The 27,310-nt window shown below is 35.5% G+C and overlaps 1 protein-coding gene across 1 annotated transcript; it reads right to left on the bottom strand.

Annotated features, from left to right (window-relative positions):
• Positions 1 to 12,272: 12,272 nt before the first annotated feature.
• Positions 12,273 to 26,115, bottom strand: LOC136854970 (uncharacterized). The gene is made up of 2 exons (XM_067131634.1): positions 25,978 to 26,115; positions 12,273 to 16,307 (listed from the first exon to the last, which is right to left on the bottom strand). Exon 2 carries the CDS (start codon positions 16,300 to 16,302, stop codon positions 14,524 to 14,526), a length of 1,779 nt encoding a protein of 592 aa, XP_066987735.1. The 5' UTR covers positions 16,303 to 16,307; positions 25,978 to 26,115; the 3' UTR covers positions 12,273 to 14,523.
• Between the last annotated feature and the right edge of the window lie 1,195 nt (positions 26,116 to 27,310).

Consider the following 27,310-nt stretch of genomic DNA (forward strand, 5'->3'; position numbering starts at 1 on the left):
TATATATACAGTATATATATATATATATATATATATATATATATATATATATATATATATATATATATATATATATATATATATATATATATATATATATATATATATATATATATATATATACATGAGTATATTACATCAACATATGTATTATACTCAATTAAGTTCATACATGGAAAGATTCCCTCACATGCATTTCATTATCTACTATAAAATCAATTCTTGCCACATACTGTAATAACATATTCATCACCATATAAATAAAGTATCTATACGATAAAATGTATTTTTTAACTTCATAAACTTTCAGCTAAAAAAAAATAAGATACATGTAAAAAAGAATGAATTCTTTTAAATGGAACCATTTGGGTTACTTAGCAACCCCAATGCAAACATAATCTTAGGCTTACTTATCCAGTGTAAGTTAAAGTCTTGGTCCCTTGGCACGCATATTGACTGCTTTCGTGACATGAAAGATTTCAAATCTGTTTTTGACTGCCATTTGGTAGCCCATACCGAAACCTTGAAATAAAACAGAGAAGTATGAACCACCAAGACATATTTGGCAGTTTTTATATATATAATATATATATATATATATATATATATATATATATATATATATATATATATATATATATATATATATATATATATATATATGTATATATATATATATATGTGTGTGTATTATAATGTATATTATAATGCGTATATGTATATGTGTGTGTGTATCTTTCTGGACAAAACGTAACCATTCAGTTTTATTCATTTCAGTTTCGATGAAAATTCACGTCATATATGTAATACTGTAATAAAGACAGTGACGAAAATAATTATGATGATGATCACGAAAGCATCATGATCCTCGTCACCATCAGCAGCATTGAACACTATAAAAAAAAAAAACGAAAACCCTGTATTTATATATATTTTAATTAGCCACTTCCTTGCGGCGACACCATCAGCTACAACGCCCCGAGTTTGGTCAATACCAGAAAGGGATTTCCAAGTTGAATTTTGCTGGCCTTGGGAATTTCCTTCTCGATGGCGAGAGCCCTTGGGGGTACCAGTCACTCATATAAGTTCGTGGATGTCCGGGTATTTGGGAGAGATTCCTATTTCGCTCCTTTCTGGACGACAGGTGTCTGCTAGAGCGAGACTGGTCTAAATGTTCAACTACCTAATTCTGCTGGAGAAATTGTTAACTTATGCGAGTAAGTTATTCAACTGTTTATTGTGTTATCTTATATTTTTATTAATCAATTAATTCAATTATTCATTTGTTTATTTATTTATTCATTTATTTACTTGCATATTCATTTTCATTTAGATATATATTTGACTCGATGCGTTCTTTTTTCCTCTTTTCTTTCTCCTTTAACCAGTTACTTTTTCTCGCCTTTCTACGTGTAGTCAAGATATATTCCATACCGTTTCTTTGTGGGAAAACAGTAAAAAATCACACAACACAAATTATAATAAAAAAAAGAATTGTATAAATAACATATGTTTATTATTATCAAAAACCTACAATATAAGAATAATCGTTAATAAATCAGATGATATGGTGATCTAAGATATTAATGCAACGTCTAACAGTAAAAGAACAAGTGTCAAAATAAATAAGTTTTATAAAACTACTATGATTAGCAGGACATCATAATGTTACTACAGATACCATAAAACATAAATAAAATAAAACAGAATATACTGAATATTTTCAAGAGAAAAAAACATTAGAATATTTCATTACTGCCATTCTTATTTTAATATAAGACAATAAATCACAAGGCATAAGTTATAAATACAAAAGATAACAGATGATTCATAGCCATCTAACCAAATTACAACAGCATTTATTTTTAAATTCCAATATTCATATCTGAATGAAAGTTACAGCATCTCCAATCCATTAATACCTGCCCCAACCCCCATTAGCTTGAATAATTGTATCAAGTCTTTCTGGGACGGAGTCTACTAGACGTTGGCAATAGTTGGGTAAACGCCTTAAATTTTCCCACTCAGACACGGCATGATCAACTATTGCTTCTCGAGTCCGCTCTTCCTGTAGATCCCATGTCCTGACCATCATTGCCCACACGTTTTCAATTACATTGATGTCACAACCTTTGCTTGGCCAGTCTATGACAATGATATCTGGATGCTGTCGAAACCAATCCCCGACTAAGTGGCTTGTGTGGATGGAGCTTTATCATGAACAAAATGAATTTGATTTGGAGCAGGAATCGCTGTTGCGCGAATAGAGGGAATAATTGCTTCGAGTATCTCTATATATTGCCTAGCATCCAGGTTGCCATTAATCCTGGTCAAGTCCCCTAGTCCCCCAGACCACATCCAACCATGGAAGCTCACACTCTGGCGTCCGCTTCTTTTCAATTCCTGTATGTTTTGGAGTTCAAATCTTGTGTTCAAAGGTCGCCAGCATGTGTGATTTTTTGCTGCCGTTGTTTGAAAAGATTTCTCGTCTGTCCATATTACAGAATTCCAAAAATTTTGATCATATACATCTTGGGTGTATCTTCTTGCAAATCTCAGTCGTGCCGTCTTGTTTTCCTGACTTAGCTTTTCTTTTCTAGCTGGGATACTGCATCGAAAACCAAGCTCATTAAGATGGCGTCTAGTTGTCTCAGGATTACATTGTAAATTTAGTTCTTGAGTTAGGTCAACTGCTGATGACTGTGGCCTCTCTCCATCACAGTTTGGGCAATACGCTGATCGTCTTCAGCAGTTAAAATCCTTGGTCGCCCACTTCTTGACGGGTAGCGACACTACCTTCCCGTCAAATCTATTTAACCATTTGGTTACTGTTTTAACATTTAGCCCCATGGTTCTAGCTATGGCTGTCCTATTCATTCCAGCGTCTCTCATGCCAATAATCGCCTCGTTGGCTGATAATCTCGGGCCGATCTGCACGCCCTGTTACCTTATGCACTCTCTGTTGGATCCGGGGTCTATGAACACCGTCCATTCTGATTTGGCAAGGAAAATGATACATTATCCTATGTTGTTACGAAAATAAGATTGATTGAGTATATAATTAGTCTTTAAGCAAAGCATTGGGGCAGCAAAGGCCATACAGTGCTTTGAATTAAAGAATAGGTCAGAGAAAATGGATAGCAATAATAATAATAATAATAATACACACACATAATAATAATAATAATAATAATAATAATAATCCAAAGAAAACTCATAATCACATGAGTCAATACAATGGAAAAGTAAATCCACAATGGTGTGACTGTTTAGTTTTGTTATTTAAAATATACAGCAGAAAGCTTTGAAGACCTGCACGGCCCTCCTTGTCAATCTCAATTTTAAATAACAAAACTAAACAGTCACACCATTGTGATTTACTTTTCCAATAATAATAATAATAATAATAATAATAATAATAATAATATAATAATAATAATAATAATAATAATGAAAGCCGAAATATGGACAGTAGATACAAATTGTTTTTAGAATTCAAACCGGTAGTTCTTAACTTTTTATCCGATAACCCCAAAGGCATCTCAGGATATTGCCTGACTCTAACGGTCCGACACCACCTGAGCATGTGTGCTCACGTGGCAGGGGTGGTTAGTAAGTTCCAAATTGGTAAAGTTTTCAGTTCAATATAAAGCCGAAAAGGAAAAGATTAAAACAATAGTTTTAGATAGCAAAAATCAGTGAATTGTTATCCTTGTCAAATAAAATGTGGTCAACACCCTTCTACTCTTAAGACTACTCATCAGTGTAGATTTTTATATATTTTTTTTACCTTTATGTAGGGTAGTAATTTAGAATGAATATCAAAATTCAGTCACTTAAAATGACCCATTCCCATTAATATAAGTTTTTATCCCTACATAATGAGAAACCAAGTCATGGAAATTTCTTGATATTGCTGTGGTAGGAGTCAATGCTAAAGAAATAAACAAAATTAAGATATAATCCTTTTAACCCTTTGTGACCCCCAAATAAACCCAAATGACCCTCAGGGATCACAACACCCAGTTTAAGAACCACTGATTCAGACTGTAAACCAAGCTCTGAGACAGCAAAGGGAATTGAGTGCTGTTTTAAGAATCAATCCTGAGAGTGGACAGCAAGAATAAACAACGTTGACGAATGGAGGGATAGTTGTATAACAATTATATTTGCAGATAGGCCTAGGGATGAAGGGAGCTATGAAGACCCTTAGCTAATGCCTTCGTTACACAGCGAAAGGTGGAATGACAGCAATATCCTTCCAACGGGGAGAGAAAGAAAGAAATTAACTAGATCTTAACAATCTCCATACAAAAATTGAATTTGACCTCATCTAAGCTGAAATAGACTTTTTATCCCAACATGGTCAGACATACAGTAAGCAGCATTAAATATAATTTTTATATATATATATATATATATATATATATATATATATATATATATATATATATATATATCACATATAATTCAATAAACTTATAGAATTAATCTTTCCTGAATAATGTCTTACGTGTTTGGGGTTTATTTCTTCTTTTTCCTTGGCGAGACTGTTGACGCAGGAATCAGAGGTGTTCCATTACGACGTTCGTTGGGCGACAACCGATTCATTGATTGTTTTTTTTTTTTGTATTCAATTAATAGCATTACAACTTAATAGAAACCTAAGTATCTCTTCTAAGCTTCCTACCTTATCAGATCAAAAATAATGTATAATCTTATCATGATAACTGATGATTAAAACTGATTGGCAAACAACCTTGTCTAACCAAATTACACCATAAGAGTTTCGGAGTGCCCGCCTCACGTCAGTACACAGACCCGTTGTCCAGTAAGAGGTCAGATGGAATTCACCTTTATGCCCGGAGACATCCACGAACTTATATGAGTGACTTTACCTCCTCCTTTCCTCCTACCGTCCTTTGCTTCTTCCATCTTCTACTGTCTTCTTCTGTCTCCTTCTTACCCCTTCCACCGTCTCTTGACAGGTGGGTGGTCTAGGAGTGGTCCGGTGAAGGCAGAAAGACCAGTGCTACCGAGTTTGTTAGGTCTTCTGATCTGAGGATTTCATCTTGTCCGTCAGATCGACGAAGATAGTTTTATTATTTTCATTACTTAAAAATACTCTTAGTAGCGTGAGTCTTAAAATGGAGAAGCAATCCACAATTATGTATGGGTGCATATATTTAAAAGTCATTCTCTACAGAGAGGTTTCGGGAATCTGATTTCAACTGAAAAGGGGAATTAGACAATTCCCGAAGGCTCTCTGTATAATTTGATTTCAGATATATATTGGCAAATCCACGGTTGTGTATGGGTGCATATATTTAAAAGTCGATCTCTACAGAGAGGTTTCGGGAATCTGATTTCAACTGAAAAGGGGAATCGAACAGATTCCCGGAGGCTCTCTGAATAGATTTGTTTTTAAATGTATATTGGTATCCATACATTTCTGTGGATTTGTTTCTCCATTTCAAGACTTATGCTACTATGGGTATTTTTTTTTTTTTGTATTCATGGGGTTACAATAACTTACAGAAAAGGGTGAATATTGGCCATAATACCCTCCAAAAAAAGGCGAATATTGTTCATAATACCCTCCAAAAAAGGGTGTATATTGTCCATAATACCCTCCAAAAAAGGATGAATATTGATCATATTACCTCACAAAAAATGGTGAACATTGGACGTTATACCCTCCAAAAAGGATGAATATTGGTCATAATACCCTCCAAAAAAAGGGTGAACATTGAACATAATACCCTCCAAAAAATTATGAATATTGGTCATAATACCCTCCAAAAAAGGGTGAACATTGAACATAATACCCTCCAAAAGAGAAAAAATACTGGACATAATACCCTCCAAAAAAAGGAGTGAACATTGGGCAGCAGGATTATATACTTTTGATCAGCAAAATTTGCAGCTGTGATGCCGTGACATCATAAAAGATCAGGCCACCTGGATTTCACCTCTCATTAAGCCTCTCCGCAATAGGAACGGGTTAATACCTGAACTCAGGTAAGGAAATTATAGAAGGTTGTGGTACAAAGGCTTCGGATATAAGGAAGGAACTCCTGGTTGGTTAGCCCATGAAGGATTATCTGGCTATAAAGTTAATGCCTCTGTTTTGACTTGAAATTCACTGAGAATACTTTCTCTCTCTCTCTCTCTCTCTCTCCCTTTCTCTCTCTCTCTCTCTCTCTCTCTCTCTCGATCGATCGAACTTTTCAAGATTCTTTTCTGCATAAGCCGGCTTAACATTCTCTCTCTCTCTCTCTCTCTCTCTCTCTCTCTTTAAATTTTCAAGATTTTTTCCTCATATATATATCTTGCCACTCTCTCTCTCTCTCTCTCTCTCTCTAACTTTTCAAGATTCTATTCTGCATAAGCCGGCTTAATTTAACATTTTCTCTCTCTCTCTCTCTCTCTCTCTCTCTCTCTCTCTCTCTCTCTCTCTCTCTCTCGAACTTTCCAAAATTTTCCCGGTCGCACGCCGTAGAATTTTCTCTCTCTCTCTCTCTCTCTCTCTCTCTCTCTCTCTCTCGTTAAAAAGCTACAGGTATTCAATAAAAAAATGTAATTGCCAAGAAAAGATGAGAATAGATGGGTGAATGGATAGATGGATGAATGTGTAGTTGGATGAACGGATAAATGAATGAACAGACAGTGATGAACTGATAGATGGATGAACTGATAGATGGCTGAACGGGTAGATGGCTGAATGGATAGAAGGATGAACGGACAGTCGGATGAATTGATAGATGGATGAATGGACAGTTGGCTGGATGAGCCATGGGCAGACGGGTGGATGGATGAATGGGTAAATGGCTGAGTGGATAGATGGATGAATGAATAGTTGGATGAATGGATAGATGGCTGAACGGATAGGTGGATGAATGGATGGATGGCTGGATGAGCCACAGTCAGTCGGATGGATGGATTGGTGAGGAAATCGAAATTCTAATATAGCATTTTCGCTTTTTGTTTTCTGTAAAAGAAAACTATTGTGCCGGCTTTGTCTGTCCGTCCGCACTTTATTCTGTCTGCACTTTTTTATGTCAGCACTTTTTCCTGACCGCACTTTATTCTGTCCGCCCTCAGATCTTAAAAACTACTGAGGCTAGAGGGCTGCAAATTGGTATGTTGATCATCCACCCTCCAGTCATCAAACATACCAAACTGCAGCCCTCTAGCCTCAGTAGTTTTTTTTTTGTTTAAGGTTAAATTTAGCCATAATCGTGCTTCTGTCAACGATATAAGATAGGCTACCACCGGGCCGTTGTTCAAGTTTCTTGGGACGCGGCTCATACAGCATTATACCGAGACCACCGAAAGATAAATCTATTTTCGGTGGCCTTGATTATACGCTGTGGCGGCTGTACAGAAAACTCGATTGCGCCGAAGAAACTTCGGCGCATTTTTTACTTGATAAAATATGATATAAAATATGAGCATCAGAAATTATGTGTTTTCTTCAAGTATTTCTATTCTGTTTTATTCTTCTTTTGTCGTTTTTATTTCTCCTTTCACGTATTTTCATTCTTATGTATTCTACCTACGAATAATAATAATAATAATAATAATAATAATAATAATAATAATCCCCGTAAGGGAGGTATTGCCGTCAATGCACCGCATGCGGTGTACTGTAGGTATTACTAGAGGTTCTTTGCAGCGTCCCTTCTTCGGCCCCTAGCTGCAACCTCTCTCATTCCTTTTACTGTACCTCCATTCATATTATCCTTCTTTCATCTCGCTATCCACGCGCTCCTAACAAATATTTTCCTCCTGTTACACCTTTTCTCAATACCTTCTTACTCTCAGTTTCCTTTCCAGCGCTGAATGACCTCGTGGGTCCCAGTGCTTGGCCTTTGGCCTAAACTCTATAGTCAGTTCAATAATAATAATAATAATAATGATAATAATAATAATAATAATAATAATAATAATAATAATAATAATAAAAGTAACTTGGCTTCGCTTAAAAGGAAACAATATAAACTCTTTCTTAAAAAGTGGAACGCGGGAACCATTTTAAGGAACACAGGAACAGTGTTACGTTCCTTAAGAAATATACACACACAATTATATATACATACATATACTGTGCATACACGTATACATTATATATATATATATATTATACATATATATATAAAGAAAACCGTTTAAAATTTTCTACAAACTCAGAAAAAAAAATCAAATTCAAAAATGTCGTTCCTCTATGCCCCGTCCATCTTCTGCCCAGAGAATGCCTTCTTAACTGCCTAGTTGGCAACTTACTCGAATGACTCTGGACTGACCTATCACGGGGTCGGAGAACGAGGAAGCTGACCTGACATAAGATGGCCGCCATACAACCGGTCGGCCATTTAATGGCAGAGAGAAAAATGCCTTCTAAAATGGCTGCCATTTCCATTTTATTTTTATTCATTGGCATCGTTAATATCAAGGGTTTGGTTTTAATGGAAATTTATTATTTATTAGTAAGTTGATGCATTTTTGGTTTATTCAAAAAAGCATCTACATATTTCTCTTCTTAATAAAATAGGACGGTGGGGAGAGAGAGAGAGAGAGAGAGAGAGAGAGAGAGAGAGAGAGAGAGAGAGAGAGAGAGAGAGAGAGAGAATGAAAATGGTAAGATGTATAATACGGAAAATTTAAAATAGTTAGAGAGAGAGAGAGAGAGAGAGAGAGAGAGAGAGAGAGAGAGAGAGAGAGAGAGAGAGAGAGAGAGAGAGAGAGAGAGAGAGAGAGATGAAAATGGTACCCTGTATAGAAAGGAAAAAATAGAATATTTAGGAGAGAGAGAGAGAGACTGAAAATGGTACGATGTGTGGAAAGGAAAATTTAGAATAATTAGGAGAGAGAGAGAGAGAGAGAGAGAGAGAGAGAGAGAGAGAGAGAGAGAGAGAGAGAGAGAGAGAGAGAGAGATGAAAATGGAGCGTGTATGGAAAAGAAGATTTAAAAGTTAGAGAGAGAGAGAGAGAGAGAGAGAGAGAGAGAGAGAGAGAGAGAGAGAGAGAGAGAGAGAGAGAGAGAGAGAGAGAGAGAGAAATGAAAATGGTAAGATGCATAATAAGGAAAATTTAAAATAGAAGAGAGAGAGAGAGAGAGAGAGAGAGAGAGAGAGAGAGAGAGAGAGAGAGAGAGAGAGAGAGAGAGAGAGAGAGAGAATTTCCAAGTGCCAAATTATGGGTATAAAAAAACCTTGAGATAAAATGCTATACCAACAATCCTCAAACACAAACAATTGTTAAATAAAAAGAGAAAATACATTTTATAATTTTTATTGAGAGAACAAAACATACATGGAACATCAAAACATCAAATAAAATTCATGTGACAACATACCTTTAAAAGCCCCATACAAAAAATTCAATGACCAGTCGAAACTGGGAACAATGTCAAAATATTAATAGCATGTAATATCATAATGAATGACAATATTATTTAATATTTTCATAATGAATGACAAATGCCAAAAGCCCATTTGGGCATTGGAAACAAAAGCTTAATGTGATCAATCACAGCATGAAGAGAACATGAAGATTTTGAAACATATACCACCATCATAATGAATCACATTATTTAAATATTGTCATAGAGAATGACACATGCCCAACGCCCATTTGGGCATGAGCAACAAAAGATTAACATTGTCAATCATGGCATGAAAGGAATGAAAATGGTAAGATGCATAATAAGGAATATTTAAAATAGTTAGGAGAGAGAGAGAGAGAGAGAGAGAGAGAGAGAGAGAGAGAGAGAGAGAGAGACAGACAGACAGACAGAGAGAGAGAGAGAGAGAGAGAGAGAGAGAGAGAGAGAGAGAGAGAGAGAGAGACAGAGAGAGAGAGAGAGAGAGAGAGACAGAGAGAGACAGAGAGAGACAGAGAGAGACAGAGAGAGAGAGAGAGAGAGAGAGATGAAAATTTGTATGGAAAGGAAAATTTAAAATAGAAGAGAGAGAGAGAGAGAGAGAGAGAGAGAGAGAGAGAGAGAGAGAGAGAGAGAGAGAGAGAATGGTACGATGTATGCAAAAGGAAAATTTAGAATATTTAGGAGAGAGAGAGAGAGAGAGAGAGAGAGAGAGAGAGAGAGAGAGAGAGAGAGAGAGAGAGAGAGAGACACACACACACACACAATTTCCAAGTGCCAAATTATGGGTATAAAAAAACCATGAGATGAAATGCTATACCAACAATCCTCAAACACAAACAATTGTTAAATAAAAAGAGAAAATACATTTTATAATTTTTACTGAGAGAACAAAACATACATGGAACATCAAAACATCATAAAAAATTCATGTGGCAACATCAACATACCTTTAAAAGCCCCATAAAAAAAAATTCAATGACCAGTCGGAACTGGGAACAAAGTCAAAATATTGAACTCTTAAGTATTAATAGCATGTAACATCATAATGAATGACAATATTATTTAATATTTTCACAATGAATGACAGATGCCAAACGCCCATTTGGGCATTGGAAACAAAAGCTTAATATTGTCAATCACAGCATGAAGAGAACATTAATATTTTGAATCATATACCACCATCATAATGAATCACATTATTTAAATATTGTCACAAAGAATGACACATGCCAAACGCCCATTTGGGCACGAGCAAAGAAAACTTAATATTGTCAATCATAGCATGAAAAGAATTGAATGCTTGTCTCTTAAAGACAGCTATGAATATCAAGCAAAGGGAAACATAAATCACGATCAGTATCTTAATAAAATGGCTATTGCTGATAGATTCACAATTTCGTGAAAAACAATGAGTAATAAAAATCCACAATTATATAGTGAATTATATTATACTATGTAAAAAACCAAAGACTTTCGAACACCTGAACGGTGTTCCTCATCAGAGTTTATAACGTTAAATGCAAAGTGAGTGGTAGTTTTCTTGAAATAGTTTTTTAAAATTGGGGGCGGGGCGAGAAGATAACAGCCCATCACGGAAGTGCTGGTTCCGGGTGTTATGTAATACCAAATTCAACAGGCAATTGCGCCAATCTCCTGATCTTCGTTTGCCTGCGCTGCACAGGTGCCATAGTCGGAACCATCACAGGGACGTCGGCTATCTGTTGAGAGAGGGAGGGGGGGGTGGGAGAAGAAGAGAGCATCAGGGTTCACACGGTCAACGTCAGTTTTGAATTAAAACAGTTGAACGTAGTGTTTGGCAATAAACCAGTTGATGAAAGGGTCTTCATTAGTAAATGACTTATTAATGAAGACCCTGGTTTATTGCCAAACACTACATTAAACATTTTAATTTCAAAACTGACGTTGACCGTGTGAACCCAGATGCTCTGCTTCCTCTTCCCACCCCTCTCTCTCCAGATAGCCAACGTCCCTGTGGATGGTTCCGACTATGGCACCTGTGCAGCGCAGGCAGATGCAACATCGCAAGTACGAAGATCAAGGAGATTGGCGCAATTGCCTGTTGAATTTGGTATTACATAACACCCGAACCAGCACTTCCGTGATGGGCTGTTATCTTCTCGCCCCGCCCCCAATTTTTAAAAACTATTTCATAGGAAAACTACCCTCACTTTGCATTTTAACGTTATAAACTCTGATGAGGAACACCGTTCAGGTGTTCGAAAGTCTTTGGTTCTTTTAACATAGTAATATATTCACCATATAATTGTGGATTTGTATTACTCAAAATGGCTATTGTCAAACGCCAACACCTATTTAGGTTGGTATGGCAAATAATTAATGCCATGGTATCATCTCAAATTAGCATTCGCCCCTTGATCGAAAGAAATGCAAAAACCTCTCAATAACAGCTGCAGATGAAAATGGGGCATGCAAATTCATATACATAAGAGTTCAATCCTCTAACTTAAATACATTGAGTAGAGTCCTCTAATTCAAACATACTGACTTCAATCCTCTAATTCAAATACATTGAGTTCAATCCTCTAATTCAAATACAGAGTTCAATCCTCTAATTCAAATACATTGAGTTCAATCTTCTAATTCAAATACATTGAGTTCAATCTTCTAATTCAAATACATTGAGTTCAGTCAATCCTCTAATTCAAATACATTGAGTTAAATCCTCTAATTCAAATACACTGAGTTAAATCCTCTAATTCAAATACATTGAGTTCAATCCTCTAATTCAAATACATTGAGTTAAATCCTCTAATTCAAATACCCTGAGTTCAATCCTCTAATTCAAATAGCCTGAGTTCAATCCTCTAATTCAAATACCCTGAGTTAAATCCTCTAATTCAAATACCCTGAGTCCAATCCTCTAATTCAAATACCCTGAGTTCAATCCTCTAATTCAAATACCCTGAGTTCAACCCTCTAAATCAAATACCCTGAGTTCAATCCTCTAATTCAAATACCCTGAGTTCAATCCTCTAATTCAAATACCCTGAGTTCAATCCTCTAAATCAAATACCCTGAGTTCAATCCTCTAAATCAAATACCCTGAGTTCATTCCTCTAAATCAAATACCCTGAGTTCAATCCTCTAAATCAAATACATTGAATTCAATCCTCTAAATCAAATAGGGTTGCTCCTCTAATTCAAACAGAGTTGAATCCTCTAATTCAAATAGAGTTGAATCCTCTAATTCAAATTGAGTTGAATCCTCTAATTCAAACAGAGCTCAGTCCTCTAATTCAAACAGAGTTCAGTCCTCTAATTCAAACAGAGTTCAGTCCTCTAATTCAAACAGAGTTCAGTCCTCTAATTCAAACAGAGCTCAGTCCTCTAATTCAAATTAAATCCTCTACCACAAATAGTTAAATCTAACTCAAATACTTACAGCTAAGTTCTCTCATTCAAATAGTTAAAATCCTCTAATTCTAATAGAGAAAATCCTCTAATTCTAATGCAGAGAAAATCCTCTAATTCAGGTACATAGGTGACGCGTGCAAAATCAAATACATAAGAGTTAAACCCTGTAATTCAAATAGAGTTGAATCTTCTAACTCAAATACTTAAAAGTTGAATCCTCTAATTCAAAGAGTTAAATCCTCTAACTCAAATACATAAAAGTTGAATCCTCTAATTCAAAGAGTTAAATCCTCTAACTCAAATACATAAAAGTTGAATCCTTAATTCCAATACAGTTAAATCCTCTAACTCAAATACTTAAAAGTTGAATCCTTAATTCCAATCCAGTTAAATCCTCTACCTCAAACAGAGTTCAGTCCTCTCATGTATAAGAATTTAATCCTCTAATTCAAATAAGAATTAAATCCTCTTATTCAAACAGAGTTAAATCCTCTCATTTAAATAAGAGTTAAATTCTCTAACACAAAATACTTATAATATACATAAATGGGGCATGAAAAGAAAAACAATCCTCTGATTCAAATGCAGAGTAGAACCCTCTGACCCACATACATAAGAGTTAAATCCTCTAATTCAAATACATAAGTTAAAACCTTTAATTCAAATAGGTAAGAGTTAAATCCTTTAATCCAAATACATAGAGTTAAATCCTTTAATTCAAATATGTAAGTTAAATCCTTTAATCCAAATACAGTTAAATCATTTAATTCAAATATGCAAGAGTTAAATTCTTAAATTCAAATGTGTAAGAGTTAAATCCTCTAATCCAAATACAAAAGAAATCCTCTAATACAAATGAAATCATCAAAATGAGAAAATTGGGGTCAAGCCTCTGTGAATCATAGGTAAGACTACAAACAACTTGCATGAGCACACACTCTCAAGGTACACAAGAGACAAACTTGAGGGTATGTTTCATAACACTACTTATAACAAAAAAATGGTTAAACTTAACCATATATGTTGATATATGGCTACTAACCAAATTCCAGTTCTGAGATCAACACTGGTCATGCAAGCAGAGGAGTCCAATGGCAGAAAAAAGAGTACTTGCTATACAATCCTCAAAACCATGATTTTAAAAATGGCTGCTACTGAAAACCCATCAATAATTCAAAATGTGGCATCAACTCTCAGTGACAAAGGCACATGCTCCTTTTAATTATATATCTAGTTAATTCTTACTGCCATCACATCATAGGGAGGTACGCGCATAACCAGGCCAAATGCATTGAATAACTTATCAAATCATGAAACTCTTAAACAAAACAAATATTTGTTGTTATTAAAATCAATCCATATACATATATCTTTAATTACCTCACAGAAATAAAAGGTTTGGGTTTACCAGCTGTTGACTGTTGAGATGAACTGGAAAAGTCTGGGAAGAGCATTTGATGGGGCTGCTGGTGGATATTTCATTTTCCAGTGTGCATTTCGGCAATGAGGCTGTAATGATGATGCTGTAATGGTGATGTTGTAAGAAGGGTCTCCATTGCTCCCTCCTGAAGCCTGCTTTTTTGTCAACAGCTGGGAGAAATTCTAAAGACTGGTGAAAGCATTTGGTAAAAGCATCTGATCTGAGTTGCTGGAAATACTACTCTTCTGCATGCATGTTGACAAGTGATGAAATGAACTGAATTGCACGTCAGGCTTGATGTTCACTGCCGTTTTAGTTCTTATGGCTGCCTATTGTTGTTTCCTAACGCCATCAGGCGATAGAGGTTGGGCAGAAGCAGCCATTTCAGGTACTCCAGCTGAATTTCATTCTCCAGCTCCCGATTCCTCTTGGCGTCACGCGACCTCTTGGCAGCCTGATTGTTACGTTTTCTCCTCTCCCAATAGGCAGCGTCCCTGGGTTGTCCATTCTTATCCAGCCGCATCCCACCATTGTTGTTCTCGTCATCTCGAGATGTCCCTGGCTCTCCAAGCCTGTCTTGGCCCTCTGCGCCGCCATTTTCCTGCCCTGAGGTCTCATCCAAGTCTCTCCTTCCATGGCCATCTTGAGCGGGCTCAAGAGCATCACCGCTGCGGTCCCTGTTCCCACGACGAGGCCTGGTAGCCAGGTTTCGTCTCTGCAGATAATGCTGCCTGAACTGAATGTAGCCCTGAGATTTCTCAAGACTTCCGTCGGGGGAAAGGAAACTGGCTGCCTGCATCAGGGACAGCACTTGCTGCTGCTGCATGCCTGGATGTGGTGGGGCCATGCTTATTCCAGCGCTGGTCGATGGGAAGTTCATCGCCCCTTGGCTTGTTGATGGGAAGCTTAGATTTTGAATGGCTGGGGGGAATCCCATGGCCCCCTGGCCAGTTTGGGGTAAGGTGATAGGACCCTGGCCTGTGGCATGGAAATTAGGGAAGGTTATTGGTCCCTGGCTCGTTGAAGGCATACTCAAGGCTCCCTGGGTAGCAGGTCCAAATGCTCCTTGACTTGTCGAGGGAAAACTTATCCCTTGGAAAGTCAATGCAGGTCCTTGGCCGGTTGGAGGCAAGTTCAGTACTGCCTGGTTACTTGAAGGTCCACTCATGGGTCCCGATGGCTGCGAAGAGTCTTGATCTCTATTGGAAAATATTGCCTCATAAAGATTCAGAGTCGAGTAATACTGGGAGGAAACGGCGCCGTGCCTAGACACACACTGGAGCATATATCTGTGCACCGCAGCCATCGCATCTTCCGCAAGCAGCGGAGGGGAGTCAAGTGACAGAGGTGGACTGCTGCTACTGGCCTGTTGGCCAGGAGGTGTCTCGCTAGGAGGAAGAGGAGGAAAAGGAGGAAGAGGAGGAGGAGGAGGAGGAGGAAGAGGAGGAGGAGGAGGAGGGGGAGGGTACTCACTGCCTTGGTTGTCCCCGGAGAGCGTACGGTTCCTGTTTCGTAAATGAGCATGCATGCGCTGCCCAAAATTTCTCGGCGGCAGGTCATGATAATCTTGATAGAATGCATTATCCTCGCTGTCTGAGGAAGAATCCCCTGAGAAATCGCGTCGTCTGCTTGAGTCGCTTTCCAAAGGCCTGTTCATCACCGGATAGAAAATCCCATTCGGATACTGGTGGTGACTTAATCCCCCCGGAAAGGGAGGCGTTCCACTGCTCTCACTCTCACGTGAGGAACCACACCGCCCGCTGTCTTCCGAAGGCTCCACCATCTCCTCAGGGAAGCCCTGGGGTGACGGTGCTGCGTCCGCAGAGTAGTCGATTCCATCCAAGTACCTCCTGTTACTCTCGAGGTACTGGTTCATTCCGTCCATGGGAAAAGAAGGGATTGGCATGCCAGCTGCCGGCACCGGCTGATACCTGGGGACCGTAACGTTCCGAGACAGAGAACTCCCGTCCTCGGACGGGGTTTCTTCCCTTGGCGACCTCCTCATCGAGTAGTCCAAGGGCTCCTCCTGCTCGGCCAAGTAGGGGTGGTCCTCTTCAGAGGGCGCCCGTCCTCCAAAGGTCTCGTCTCTATCGTCCATGATTCCTAGAAGACAAGAACAAAAATGACTTAGATGATAAACTTGAATAAGACTGTCAATTAATCTACCCCGTACTTATTTTTTAATATGTACATAAATACTCTATATACTTTGCACCTTTCAACAACACCACTGTTATCAAAAGCAATTATTTTTTTGTTTGCAAATGACAAGTTTCTTCAAAGTTTCAAATCTTTAAACCACACATTACAATTTTACAATCACTAGCTCCAAAAGCAATTTGACTAAAACTTCATACTATAACCTTGCTAAAATTGTTTATATAACTATATATAATAAATTTGTAACAAATTGCAACGAATCAAACAATGCTCCTGTATAATTTCAAACTGTGCCCTAAAATTTCGATCCATAAATTTTCCCAAAATCTCAGTCTAACATTGTCAAAATTTCAAATTCACATTTTTCCAAAATGTTCAATTATTCCTACAGTGTTTCAAACTATTGTAGTCCTGAGATTCTTGAGATTTCGAGCCAAAATTTTAAGGTACATTGTCATTACAGATCATAGCAATACTGCCCGAAGATGGAATATAAAACAACACCTTGGTAACTATTAGAAACTATGACACTTCAGTACCTCTCAGACACAAACAAAAACCAATCAAGCCTTTAAAACCACCATTCATAGTGAAAGAAGAGAACAAAGTTCTCTCAACTAACGAAATGTTTCAGACAACCTAAAGTGTGTCCGGAATACAATCAAACATGTCATAACTTATTGCACACATATCACAAACAAGTTGAAAACATTTGACAAATGTTTTACCTATTTATCAAAAACCTCTATACACCGAACGTTAAGTGACTTGTTTTCAACCTGTTTCTGATGTATGCAACATGTCTGCCGAGGCGTATTAATGACACATTTCAATGCAGTATGGGTGTACCCTAATAAGCTGCGAGCTGAATATGATACAAGTCTCTAACCTGTTCCAATATATACTTTCCAGAATGCAGAAGCAGGTGAAAGCTTTTTAATTCTTTAGACTTTATTGCGTATTTTGTCAGAATAATCTGTCACCGAGTGTTGAAGGAAGTCTTAAAATTAGAAATACGGATCAGTCAAGGGGTTAAAAAAAGATCAATCAAGGAGTCAAAACAAGGTGTCAAAACAAGACATAGAAGAACTATAAGGTATATAGATAAAATGGGATGAGTGTGACAAAAGCAAGGCAGACAAGTGGATAGACAAAACTGTGAGGATAGGATGCACTCACAGAGTGCATAAAAACACAATCAAACAGGAACAGACGACTAAAGAAAAGCATTAAGGAACGATAAAGAAACTGATACATCTTGTCAACGTACAGTGCTAAGACAGTTCGTCCCTGGTTAATTCGTTGTTGGTTAATTTCGTCTCCGGTCAATTCTTGGTCTTTGGTTAATCCGCCGTTGGTCAATTCCTCCCCAAGACAAGGAAATAGAGAAAATACCCTAAATGCAACTTTCCAGGGGAAGTTTCGAAGAATTAATTTTGATTACGGCACTGGCGGATCCAGAAAAATTTCACATTATACACATACTGTACATACATATATATATATTTATAAGTATATATATATATATATATATATATATATATATATATATATATATATATATATATATATATATATATATATATATATATACATATATATATATATATATATATATATATATATATATATATATATATATATATATATATATATATATATATATATATATATATTTCTAAAATCGAATTTTAAATTTTTCCCCATTTTTATATTTATTTATTACCTAAATCTTCAATGTTATTATTTTATCATTTTTCAATTGGGGGGGGCACTGATGAAAATTTTTTTGCAAAATGACAGTGGAATGGAAGACTCAAAAAACGAACTTTTGATATTTTCAAGTGACGAAGCACTTCGACAGTCAAAAACAATACAACTGGGCTGCAGATGGAACATTCAAGCGCTGCTTCAGTAGATGGTTTTCAGTTACATGTACAGCGGACGTTCAGATGATTAGTTTTAATGTCCCAGGATTGTTCGCACTGCTCTCAAACGAAAGTCAGAACGCGGACAGTAAATTTTTTGGCGAAAGAAATGAATCACCGCAGAATGACGGTTCCTGGAAATGTAATTACGGATTTCGAAACGCAGACCATAATGAGTTTCTGGAATAGTTTCCCGGGTCGAGTTTGTCACGCCGCTGCCTGCTTCGTTTAGGGCAAAATGTGCCCAAGCAAATTGTGCAAGAAGGATTGAAATGCAGATATGACGAAGATGATAGTTTTAGTCTTAAAACGATTCGAGCCAGAAAAGTTAATTTCCTAAAAGCAATTGCTCACAGCCTTAAATTTTGGTTTTTAATGTCTATAATAATCACTTGTTTCTCTTGATTTGAACGTCTTTAAATACAAATAATTTTTTAAATAGATATTTTTAAATATAGATATTTGTTTTTCCATTTTCCTATCAACTCGATGAATTGACTTGTCGGTAAATTGACTTGATGAACCGACCTAACGATAAACTGAATTGACGATGAACTGAAATGACCTACGATGAATTGGCCAAAGACCAATTGTCCTGAGACAAATAAATTGCCAGGGACGAACTGACCAAACACCCAGCGTACCGTAGCAATTATAAACCTATTTTAAAAAGTTTCTAATTCCAAAAATAAGCGAAAAAGCCACACGACCAGCGGACTCTGGACTTATATAAAACACTGAGCGAAAAGATGAATCAGTAGAGAGAAGAAAATGATGGGGATTCGACAAGCACACATACAGGTAATAATAAAAGGCTGCAAAGGAATTAGAAAATAAAATTATAGGACCTGAACACATTTTGGACCAGGGGCTACTGAAAATAACTAAAGGTACTGAAAACGCAAAAGAAATTGCGACAGAAATCGAGTTTTCTGTCCAGCGCATAATCAAGGCCATCGGAAATACATCCGTCTTTCGGTGGTCTCGGTATAATGCTGTATGAGCCGCGGCGCATGAATCTTTAACCATGACCTGGTGGTGGCCTGTCCTATGTCGTTGCCAGACGCACGATTATTAACTTTAAATAAAAAAAAAACTACTGAGGCTAGAGGGCTGCAATTTGGTATGCCTGATGATTGGAGGGTGGATGATCGAAATACTAAAAGCTAAAATTAACTCGAAAACCAATAAAAAGCTAAAATTACACAATGCAATTAAAAGGAACAATTACGCAGTGCGACTGACAGCTAAAATTAATCTCAACGCAATTAAAGGCTAAAATTAATTTCACATCGCAAAGCAAAGTATTCAAGCCTTATGGGGATCACAGATGGCCAATACTGTTACGAATTTCTGAACATTCCAAAAATTTGACGGTCTAGGGTCCTTACTGACGCCTTCTTTACACAGTACTGACGCAAAGATTAACTGACGCAAAGATTTACTGACGCAAAAACTCACTGACGCAAAAACTCACTGACGCACTCAATTCTGCGTCAAGAACATGACCGTCCTGGACCACCCTTGTGCAAAAGCCTCACAAAACTCCATATGTGTCAAAATTCATTATTTCTAAGCTTTGAGAGCTGCTGCCGACTCCTAATGGCAATATTATCAACTACTTCTCAACATATCACCCTAATTATCAACCACTTCTCAACATATCACCCTAATTATCAACCACTTCGCAACATATCACCCTAATTATCAACCACTTCAACACATCACCCTAATTATCAACCACTTCAACACATCACCCTAATTATCAACCACTTTTCAACATATCACCCTAATTACCAACCACTTTTCAACATCACACTAATTATCAACCACTTTTCAACATCACACTAATTATCAACCACTTTTCAACATCACACTAATTATCAACCACTTCTCAACATACCGCCCTAATTATCAACCACTTCAACATATAGCCCTAATTAAATTTAAATGAGAAAATACACAAGAGTTTTCGATACCTTCACTACGATCCTCTTTCAAGCTGTACTGAGCAAAACTTCCAGTTTACACAGAAATAAAATATAAAAAAGACGTTTTCACAGACCAGCTGATATGCCCGGCAGCCAATCTAAAATTGGATATTTTAGAAGAAATTGCTCCTTCGGCAATCAAACAGCCGAATTACCTATACAATAACAAGGAGAAGCCTTCAAGAAATGGTTTCCATTCTAATTTTATTTCTTTGTAAACTGTAATATTTCCCAGTACAGCTCAAGAGGACATTAGTGAAGGTCGAAAGCTCTTGTTTTATTTAGTTAAAAATTTGTTGTATAAAGCTGCAATTCCTTTCATTCCTTTTACTGTACCTCCGTTCATATTCTCTTTCTTCCATCTAGCTAACCACCCTATCCTAACAATTATTTCATAGTGCGACTGCGAGGTTTTCCTCCTGTTACACCTTTCAAACCTAACTACTCTCAATTTCCTTTCCAGAACTGAATGACCTCATAGGTCCCAGTGCTTGGCCTTTGCACTAAACTCTCTATTCCGTTCATCGCTTGGTCATATAATTAATTTGAGGTCAACTAAATTAATTAATACAATACTGAAACCCTTGAATCAAAGTGGGAAATAAGGGGCGCTCTATCTTTCCTCCGACTTACTAACGGAAAAACTAATTATTATATCAAATGTCAGCCCAAAAATATTCCCTCCTATAACGATGTGGAAATTCATTTGACTCCAAGACGGTAATTAATATTGGAGCAGCAGTTAATTATTTGAATTAGCTTCATAACGAAATTAAATGTTCAAATTAATGACAGTGCGAGTTCAAATTATCTAAACAAAGTAATGAAAAGCTAAAATTAACTACACAGCACTATCAAAAGCTCAAATTAATTACACAACGCAAATAAAAGCTCAAATTAATTACACGACGCAACTAAAAGCGCAAATTAATTTCACAATGCAATTAAATGCTCAAATTAATTACATAATGCAATTAAAAGATCAAATTAATTCTACAAAGCAATTAAAATTTATAATAAATCACAATGCAAATTAATGTCCAAATTAATCAAACGCAAATTAATGTCCAAATTAATCAAACAACGCAAATTAATGTCCAAATTAATCACACAGCGCAAATTAATGTCCAAATCAATTACAAAACTCAAATTAATGACCAAATTAATCACAGCGCAAATTAATGTCCAAATTAATCACACAACGCAAATTAATGTCCAAATTAATCACACAGCGCAAATTAATGTCCAGATTAATCACACAACGCAAATTATTGTCCAAATTAATCACACAACGCAAATTACTGCCCAAATTAACCACACAGCGCAAATGAATGTCCAGATTAATTACAAAACTCAAATTAATGTGCAAATTAATCACACAACACAAATTAATGTCCAAATTAATCACACAGCGCAAATTAATGTCCAAATTAATCACACAACGCAAATTAATGTCCATATTAATTACACAGGGAAAATTAATGTCCAAATCAATTACAAAACTCAAATTAATGTCCAAATTAATCACACAACGCAAATTAATGTCCAAATTAATCACACAACGCAAATTCTTGTCCAAATTAATCACACAATGCAAATTATCCAAAAAATCACACAACGCAAATTGTCCAAATTAATCACACAACGCAAGTTAATGTCCAAATTAATCACAACGCAAATTAATGTGCAAATTAATCACACAACGCAAATTATTGTCCAAATTAATCACACAACGCAAATTATTGTCCAAATTAATCACACAATGCAAATTATTGTCCAAATTAATCACACAATGCAAATTATTGTCCAAATTAATCACACAACGCAAATTATTGTCCAAATTAATCACACAACGCAAATTAATGTCCAAATTAACAACACAGCGCAAATTATTGTCCAGATTAATTACAAAACTCAAATTAACGTCCAAATTAATCACACAACACAAATTAATGTCAAAATTAACAACAGCGCAAATTATTGTCCAGATTAATTACAAAACTCAAATTAACGCCCAAATTAATCACACAACACAAATTAATGTCCAAATTAATCACACAGCGCAAATTAATGTCCAAATTAATCACAGCGCAAACTGATGTCCAAGTTAATCACACAACGCAAATTGACGTCCAAATTAATCTCACAACGCAAATTGATATCCAAATCAATAACGAAACTCAAACTCATGTCCAAATTAACCACAACGCAAAACAGTGTCCAAATCAATTACAAAACTCAAATTCATGTCCAAATTAATCACACTGCGCAAATTAATGTCCAAATTAATCACAGCGCAAATTAATGTCCAAATTAATCACAGCGCAAATTAATCTCCAAATGAATCACACAGCGCAAATTAATGTCCAAATGAATTACAACGCAAATAAAATTTTAATGTCCAAATCGCAAAACTCAAATTAATGTCCAAATTAATTACACAGCGCAATTAAAAGCTAAAATTAAACCCAATTAAATACGCAAGGTAATTTCAGTTCAACACTACCCGAAAAAGAGATTCGTAACAACTGCCGATAACTGGGCAACACGACCCCATAGCAGCAATAATAAGCCGATAAACTAAAGTTATATCTATTTAACTCGTGACCAAAGTGCAGACAAGTTGAAGTCAGTACGAAATATGTCACTTGAGCAAGGCGAGAAGAAGACAAAACCGGGTACACTAATATTGGATAGATTTCAAAAAATAATCGTAACAAAAAAACCACTAATATTCGAAAAAAAAAAAAAAGGAGGACCGGTTATACTATTATCGGATAGATTTCAACAGATAAGCGTAAAAAAAACCACTATTAGGCAAAAAGACAAAACCGGGTACACTAATATTGATAATTCAAAAAAATAATCAAAAAAAAAAACACATTATTGAAAAAAAAAGGAGGGCCGGTTATACTTATTATCGGATAGATTTCAACAGATAAGCGTAACAAAAACACTAATATTAGGAAAAGGAAAAACCAGGTACACTAATATTGGATATTTAAAAATTAATCGTGACAAAAAACCACTAATATCCGAAAAAAATGAGGACTGGTTATACTATTATCGGATAGATTTCAACAGATAAGCGTAAAAAAAAACACTATTAGGGAAAAAAAAGACAAAACCGGGTACACTAATATTGGATAGATTTAAAAAAATAATCGTAACAAAAAAACCACTAATATTCGAAAAAAAAAGGAGGACCGGTTATACTATTATCGGATAGAGATTTCAACAGATAAGCGTAACAAAAAAACACTGATATTAGGAAAAGGAAAAACCAGGTACACTAATATTGGATAGATTTCAAAAAATAACCGTAACAAAAAAAACACTAATATCCGAAAAAAATGAGGACTGGTTATACTATTATCGGATAGATTTCAACAGATAAGCGTAACAAAAAACCACTATTAGGAAAAAGACAAAACCGGCTACACTAATATTGGATAGATTTAAAAAAATAGTCGTAACAAAAAACCACTAGTATTCGAAAATGAGGAGGACCGGTTATACTATTATCGGATAGAGATTTCAACAGATAGGCGTAACAGAAAACCACTAATATTAGAAAAAGAAAAACCAGATACACTAATATTGATAGATTTAAAAATAGTCGTAAATAAAAAACCAATGGTATTCGAAAATGAGGAGGACCGGTTATACTATTATCGGATAGAGATTTCAACAGATAAGCGTAACAGAAAAACCACTAATATTAGAAAAAAAGAAAAACCAGATACACTAATATTGATAGATTTCAAAAAATAGTCGTAAATAAAAACCACTAGTATTCGAAAATGAGGAGGACTGGTTATACTATTATCGGATAGAGATTTCAAACAGATAAGCGTAACAGAAAACCACTAATATTAGAAAAAGAAAAACCAGATACACTAATATTGGATAGATTTCAAAAAATAGTCGTAACAAAAAACCACTAGTATTCGAAAATGAGGACCGGTTATACTATTATCGGATAGAGATTTCAACAGATAGGCGTAACAGAAAACCACTAATATTAGAAAAAAAAAGAAAAAAACCAGATACACTAATATTGGATAGATTTAAAAAAAGTCGTAAAAAAAACCCACTAGTATTCGAAAATGAGGAGGACCGGTTATACTATTATCGGATAGAGATTTCAACAGATAAGCGTAACAGAAAACCACTAATATTAGAAAAAAAAGAAAAAAACAGATACACTAATATTGGATAGATTTAAAAAAATAGTCGTAACAAAAAACCACTAGTATTCGAAAATGAGGAGGACCGGTTATACTATTATCGGATAGAGATTTCAACAGATAAGCGTAACAGAAAACCACTAATATTAGAAAAAAACCAGATATTAATATTGGATAGATTTCAAAAATAGTCGTAAACAAAAACCACTAGTATTCTGAAAATGAGGAGGACTTGGTTATACTATTATCGGATAGAGATTTCAACAGATAAGCGCAACAGAAAACCACTAATATTAGAAAAAAAAAGAAAAAACCAGATACACTAATATTGGATAGATTTCAAAAAATAATCGTAACAAAAAACCACTAATATTCGAAAAAAAGGAGGACCGGTTATACTATTGTCGGATAGAGATTTCAAGAGATAAGCGAAACAAAAAAACCACTAATATTAGGAAAAAAGAAAAAAACCGGCTACACTAATATTGGATAGGTTTCAAAAAATAAAAAAAAACCACTAACATCACATAAAACAAAAAGAGAACGCTTCCACTAATATTGGATAATTTCAAAAAATAAGCAAAAAACCACTAATATTAAAAAAAAAAACCGGCTACGCTAATATTGGACATATTTCAAAAAATAAACGTAAAAAAAATATTACAAAAAAAAACAGCTTCACTAATATTGGACAGATTTCAAAAAATAAACGTAACAAAAAACCACTAGTATTATAAAAAAACAGCTACACTAATATTGGACAGATTTAAAAAAAATAAACGTAACAAAAATATTACAAAGAAAACCGTCTACACTAATATTCGATAGATTTCATCTGATAAACATAACTAAAAACACTCAGAAAAAAAACCTAGCTACATTAATATTGGACAGATCTCAGCAGATCAACGTACCAAAAACCACTAACTAATATGATAATTCCTAGAAACATCAATGGTAACCATGCACAGCAAAAATAAGCATTGCGTACATAAAATCAGTTTCGCATCAAAATTTTGTAACACTGAAATGATTTCAACAGACAAACATCAGTGCTGTCTATTAACAGAATTTTGTTACACTGAAATCGTGTCAGTACTGAATGAATGGACTTTTACTAAAGCTTCAAGAACCACAGCTAAATTCGGCAATAAGATACAAAACCTCTTGAAATAAAAAAATTACAATGGAAAAACATGGCAGGTACAACACACGGTATACAGAATACAATAATAATTTCATAAACCTGTATGCGAGACATACTGTACCAGTATACAGAATACAGAATTCAATTTTATAAATCTGTATGCAAGACACGTGGTACACTATACAGAATTGCAGCATCAGTTTCATAAACCTGTATGCGAGAAGTCACTGGTTTTCGAAATTTCAGAGAATAACGAAAGCCTTGTGAATCGCAATTGTTTTCGAAAATCAACTGTAAATTATACAGTTATACAGCCTACAGTATGAACTGTACTGTACAAACATAACAGGTACTTACCGACTTCGGGAGAATGAAGTGCTACAGCAAACGGAGTCTGCGCAGAACTGTCTAGAAGCAGTGTCTTCGTCGACCTTGCCAACAACCTCAGCGTAGTACTGAACCACGGTGAAGTTAGGTCAACCGGCAGGGCCAAGCCCTTTTATACAGGTCGGCGACGGCGAAGCTCCGCCCTCTTCACCGGCTAATTGTAGAACGACCAATGACAACCGAGGGATCAGTGGCTTCATTGCCTAGGCCTACGACAAAATGTCTCCTCGGTTGTTAAGTGACTCATTACCAAATCTCGATTTTCGGACATTTCTACTGGTAATGACGTTTCCATTCGCGTTTCCCGAAGAAAATGCCTTTAAACTTTCTTCATTATGAAACAAAATCACCGAGAATTCGTAATTTTTTATCAGGCCTATCCATTTTGATCTGGCGGTTTTTGGCATCTACCTCCGCGTTATCCCACAAGGCGTCAGTTTCTCCCTGATCTCCCATTGGTCGATGCCTTGAGGAGATAGCCTATCACAAGCCATCTCAGCATCGGTTGCCGGTTGTCTACTGCGCGTCTTCAGTCACAGAAAGAAACAAACATTCTTTTTTTTTTTTTTTTATTGTTTTCTCCGAAATTTGAATCTGTCAAAGCGTCCTGTCAAATCCCTACTGAACATGCACCTATCTTGATCTTAGAATTTTCTTTTATATATATATATATATATATATATATATATATATATATATATATATATATATATAATATATATATATATATATAAGAAGGAAGACCATAATATAAGATAAAAAATCTAGAAAATGAAAGAAGATTCAAATACAAACGCATTACAAAAATGAAAATAATATATACATGGAATACATTTCAGCGAAAAACAAAAAATTATCGGTTACAAAAATATCATATATATACTGTATATTTTCATATCTGCAGCTTAATGTTTTTCTTCCACAAATATTGTATATATTTTTGCCAGTAATTTTCTTGAGAATGTATTCAGATAAAGAATCAACTGTAAGAGTTTTAATCATTAATATTCATTTTTCTATTTTCATCTTTTATTCATACGAAAATTTGGGGTTTGAATATTTTACATATCACACCTACGTTAATATTTTTTTATATTAACAAAAGTGATTAAAGTAAAACGACAAAGTACTAAAAATCAGAATTACAACAATTCTGATTTTTAGTACTTTGTCGTTTTGCTTTTATGATCACTTTTGATTATTAATATAAAAAAAATATTAACGTAGGTGGTGGTGGGCCAAGTATTCAAACCCCCAAATTTTCGTATGAATAAAGATGAAAAATAGAAAAATGAATATTAAT

Source organism: Macrobrachium rosenbergii, chromosome 30 (genome assembly GCF_040412425.1).
Source record: "Macrobrachium rosenbergii isolate ZJJX-2024 chromosome 30, ASM4041242v1, whole genome shotgun sequence".
NCBI classification, from domain to species: Eukaryota; Metazoa; Arthropoda; class Malacostraca; order Decapoda; family Palaemonidae; genus Macrobrachium; species Macrobrachium rosenbergii.

What these genes read in the sequence shown, in the direction of transcription:
- LOC136854970 (XM_067131634.1), bottom strand. Translation starts at nt 16,302, where the DNA reads ATGGACGATAGAGACGAGACCTTTGGAGGACGGGCGCCCTCTGAAGAG.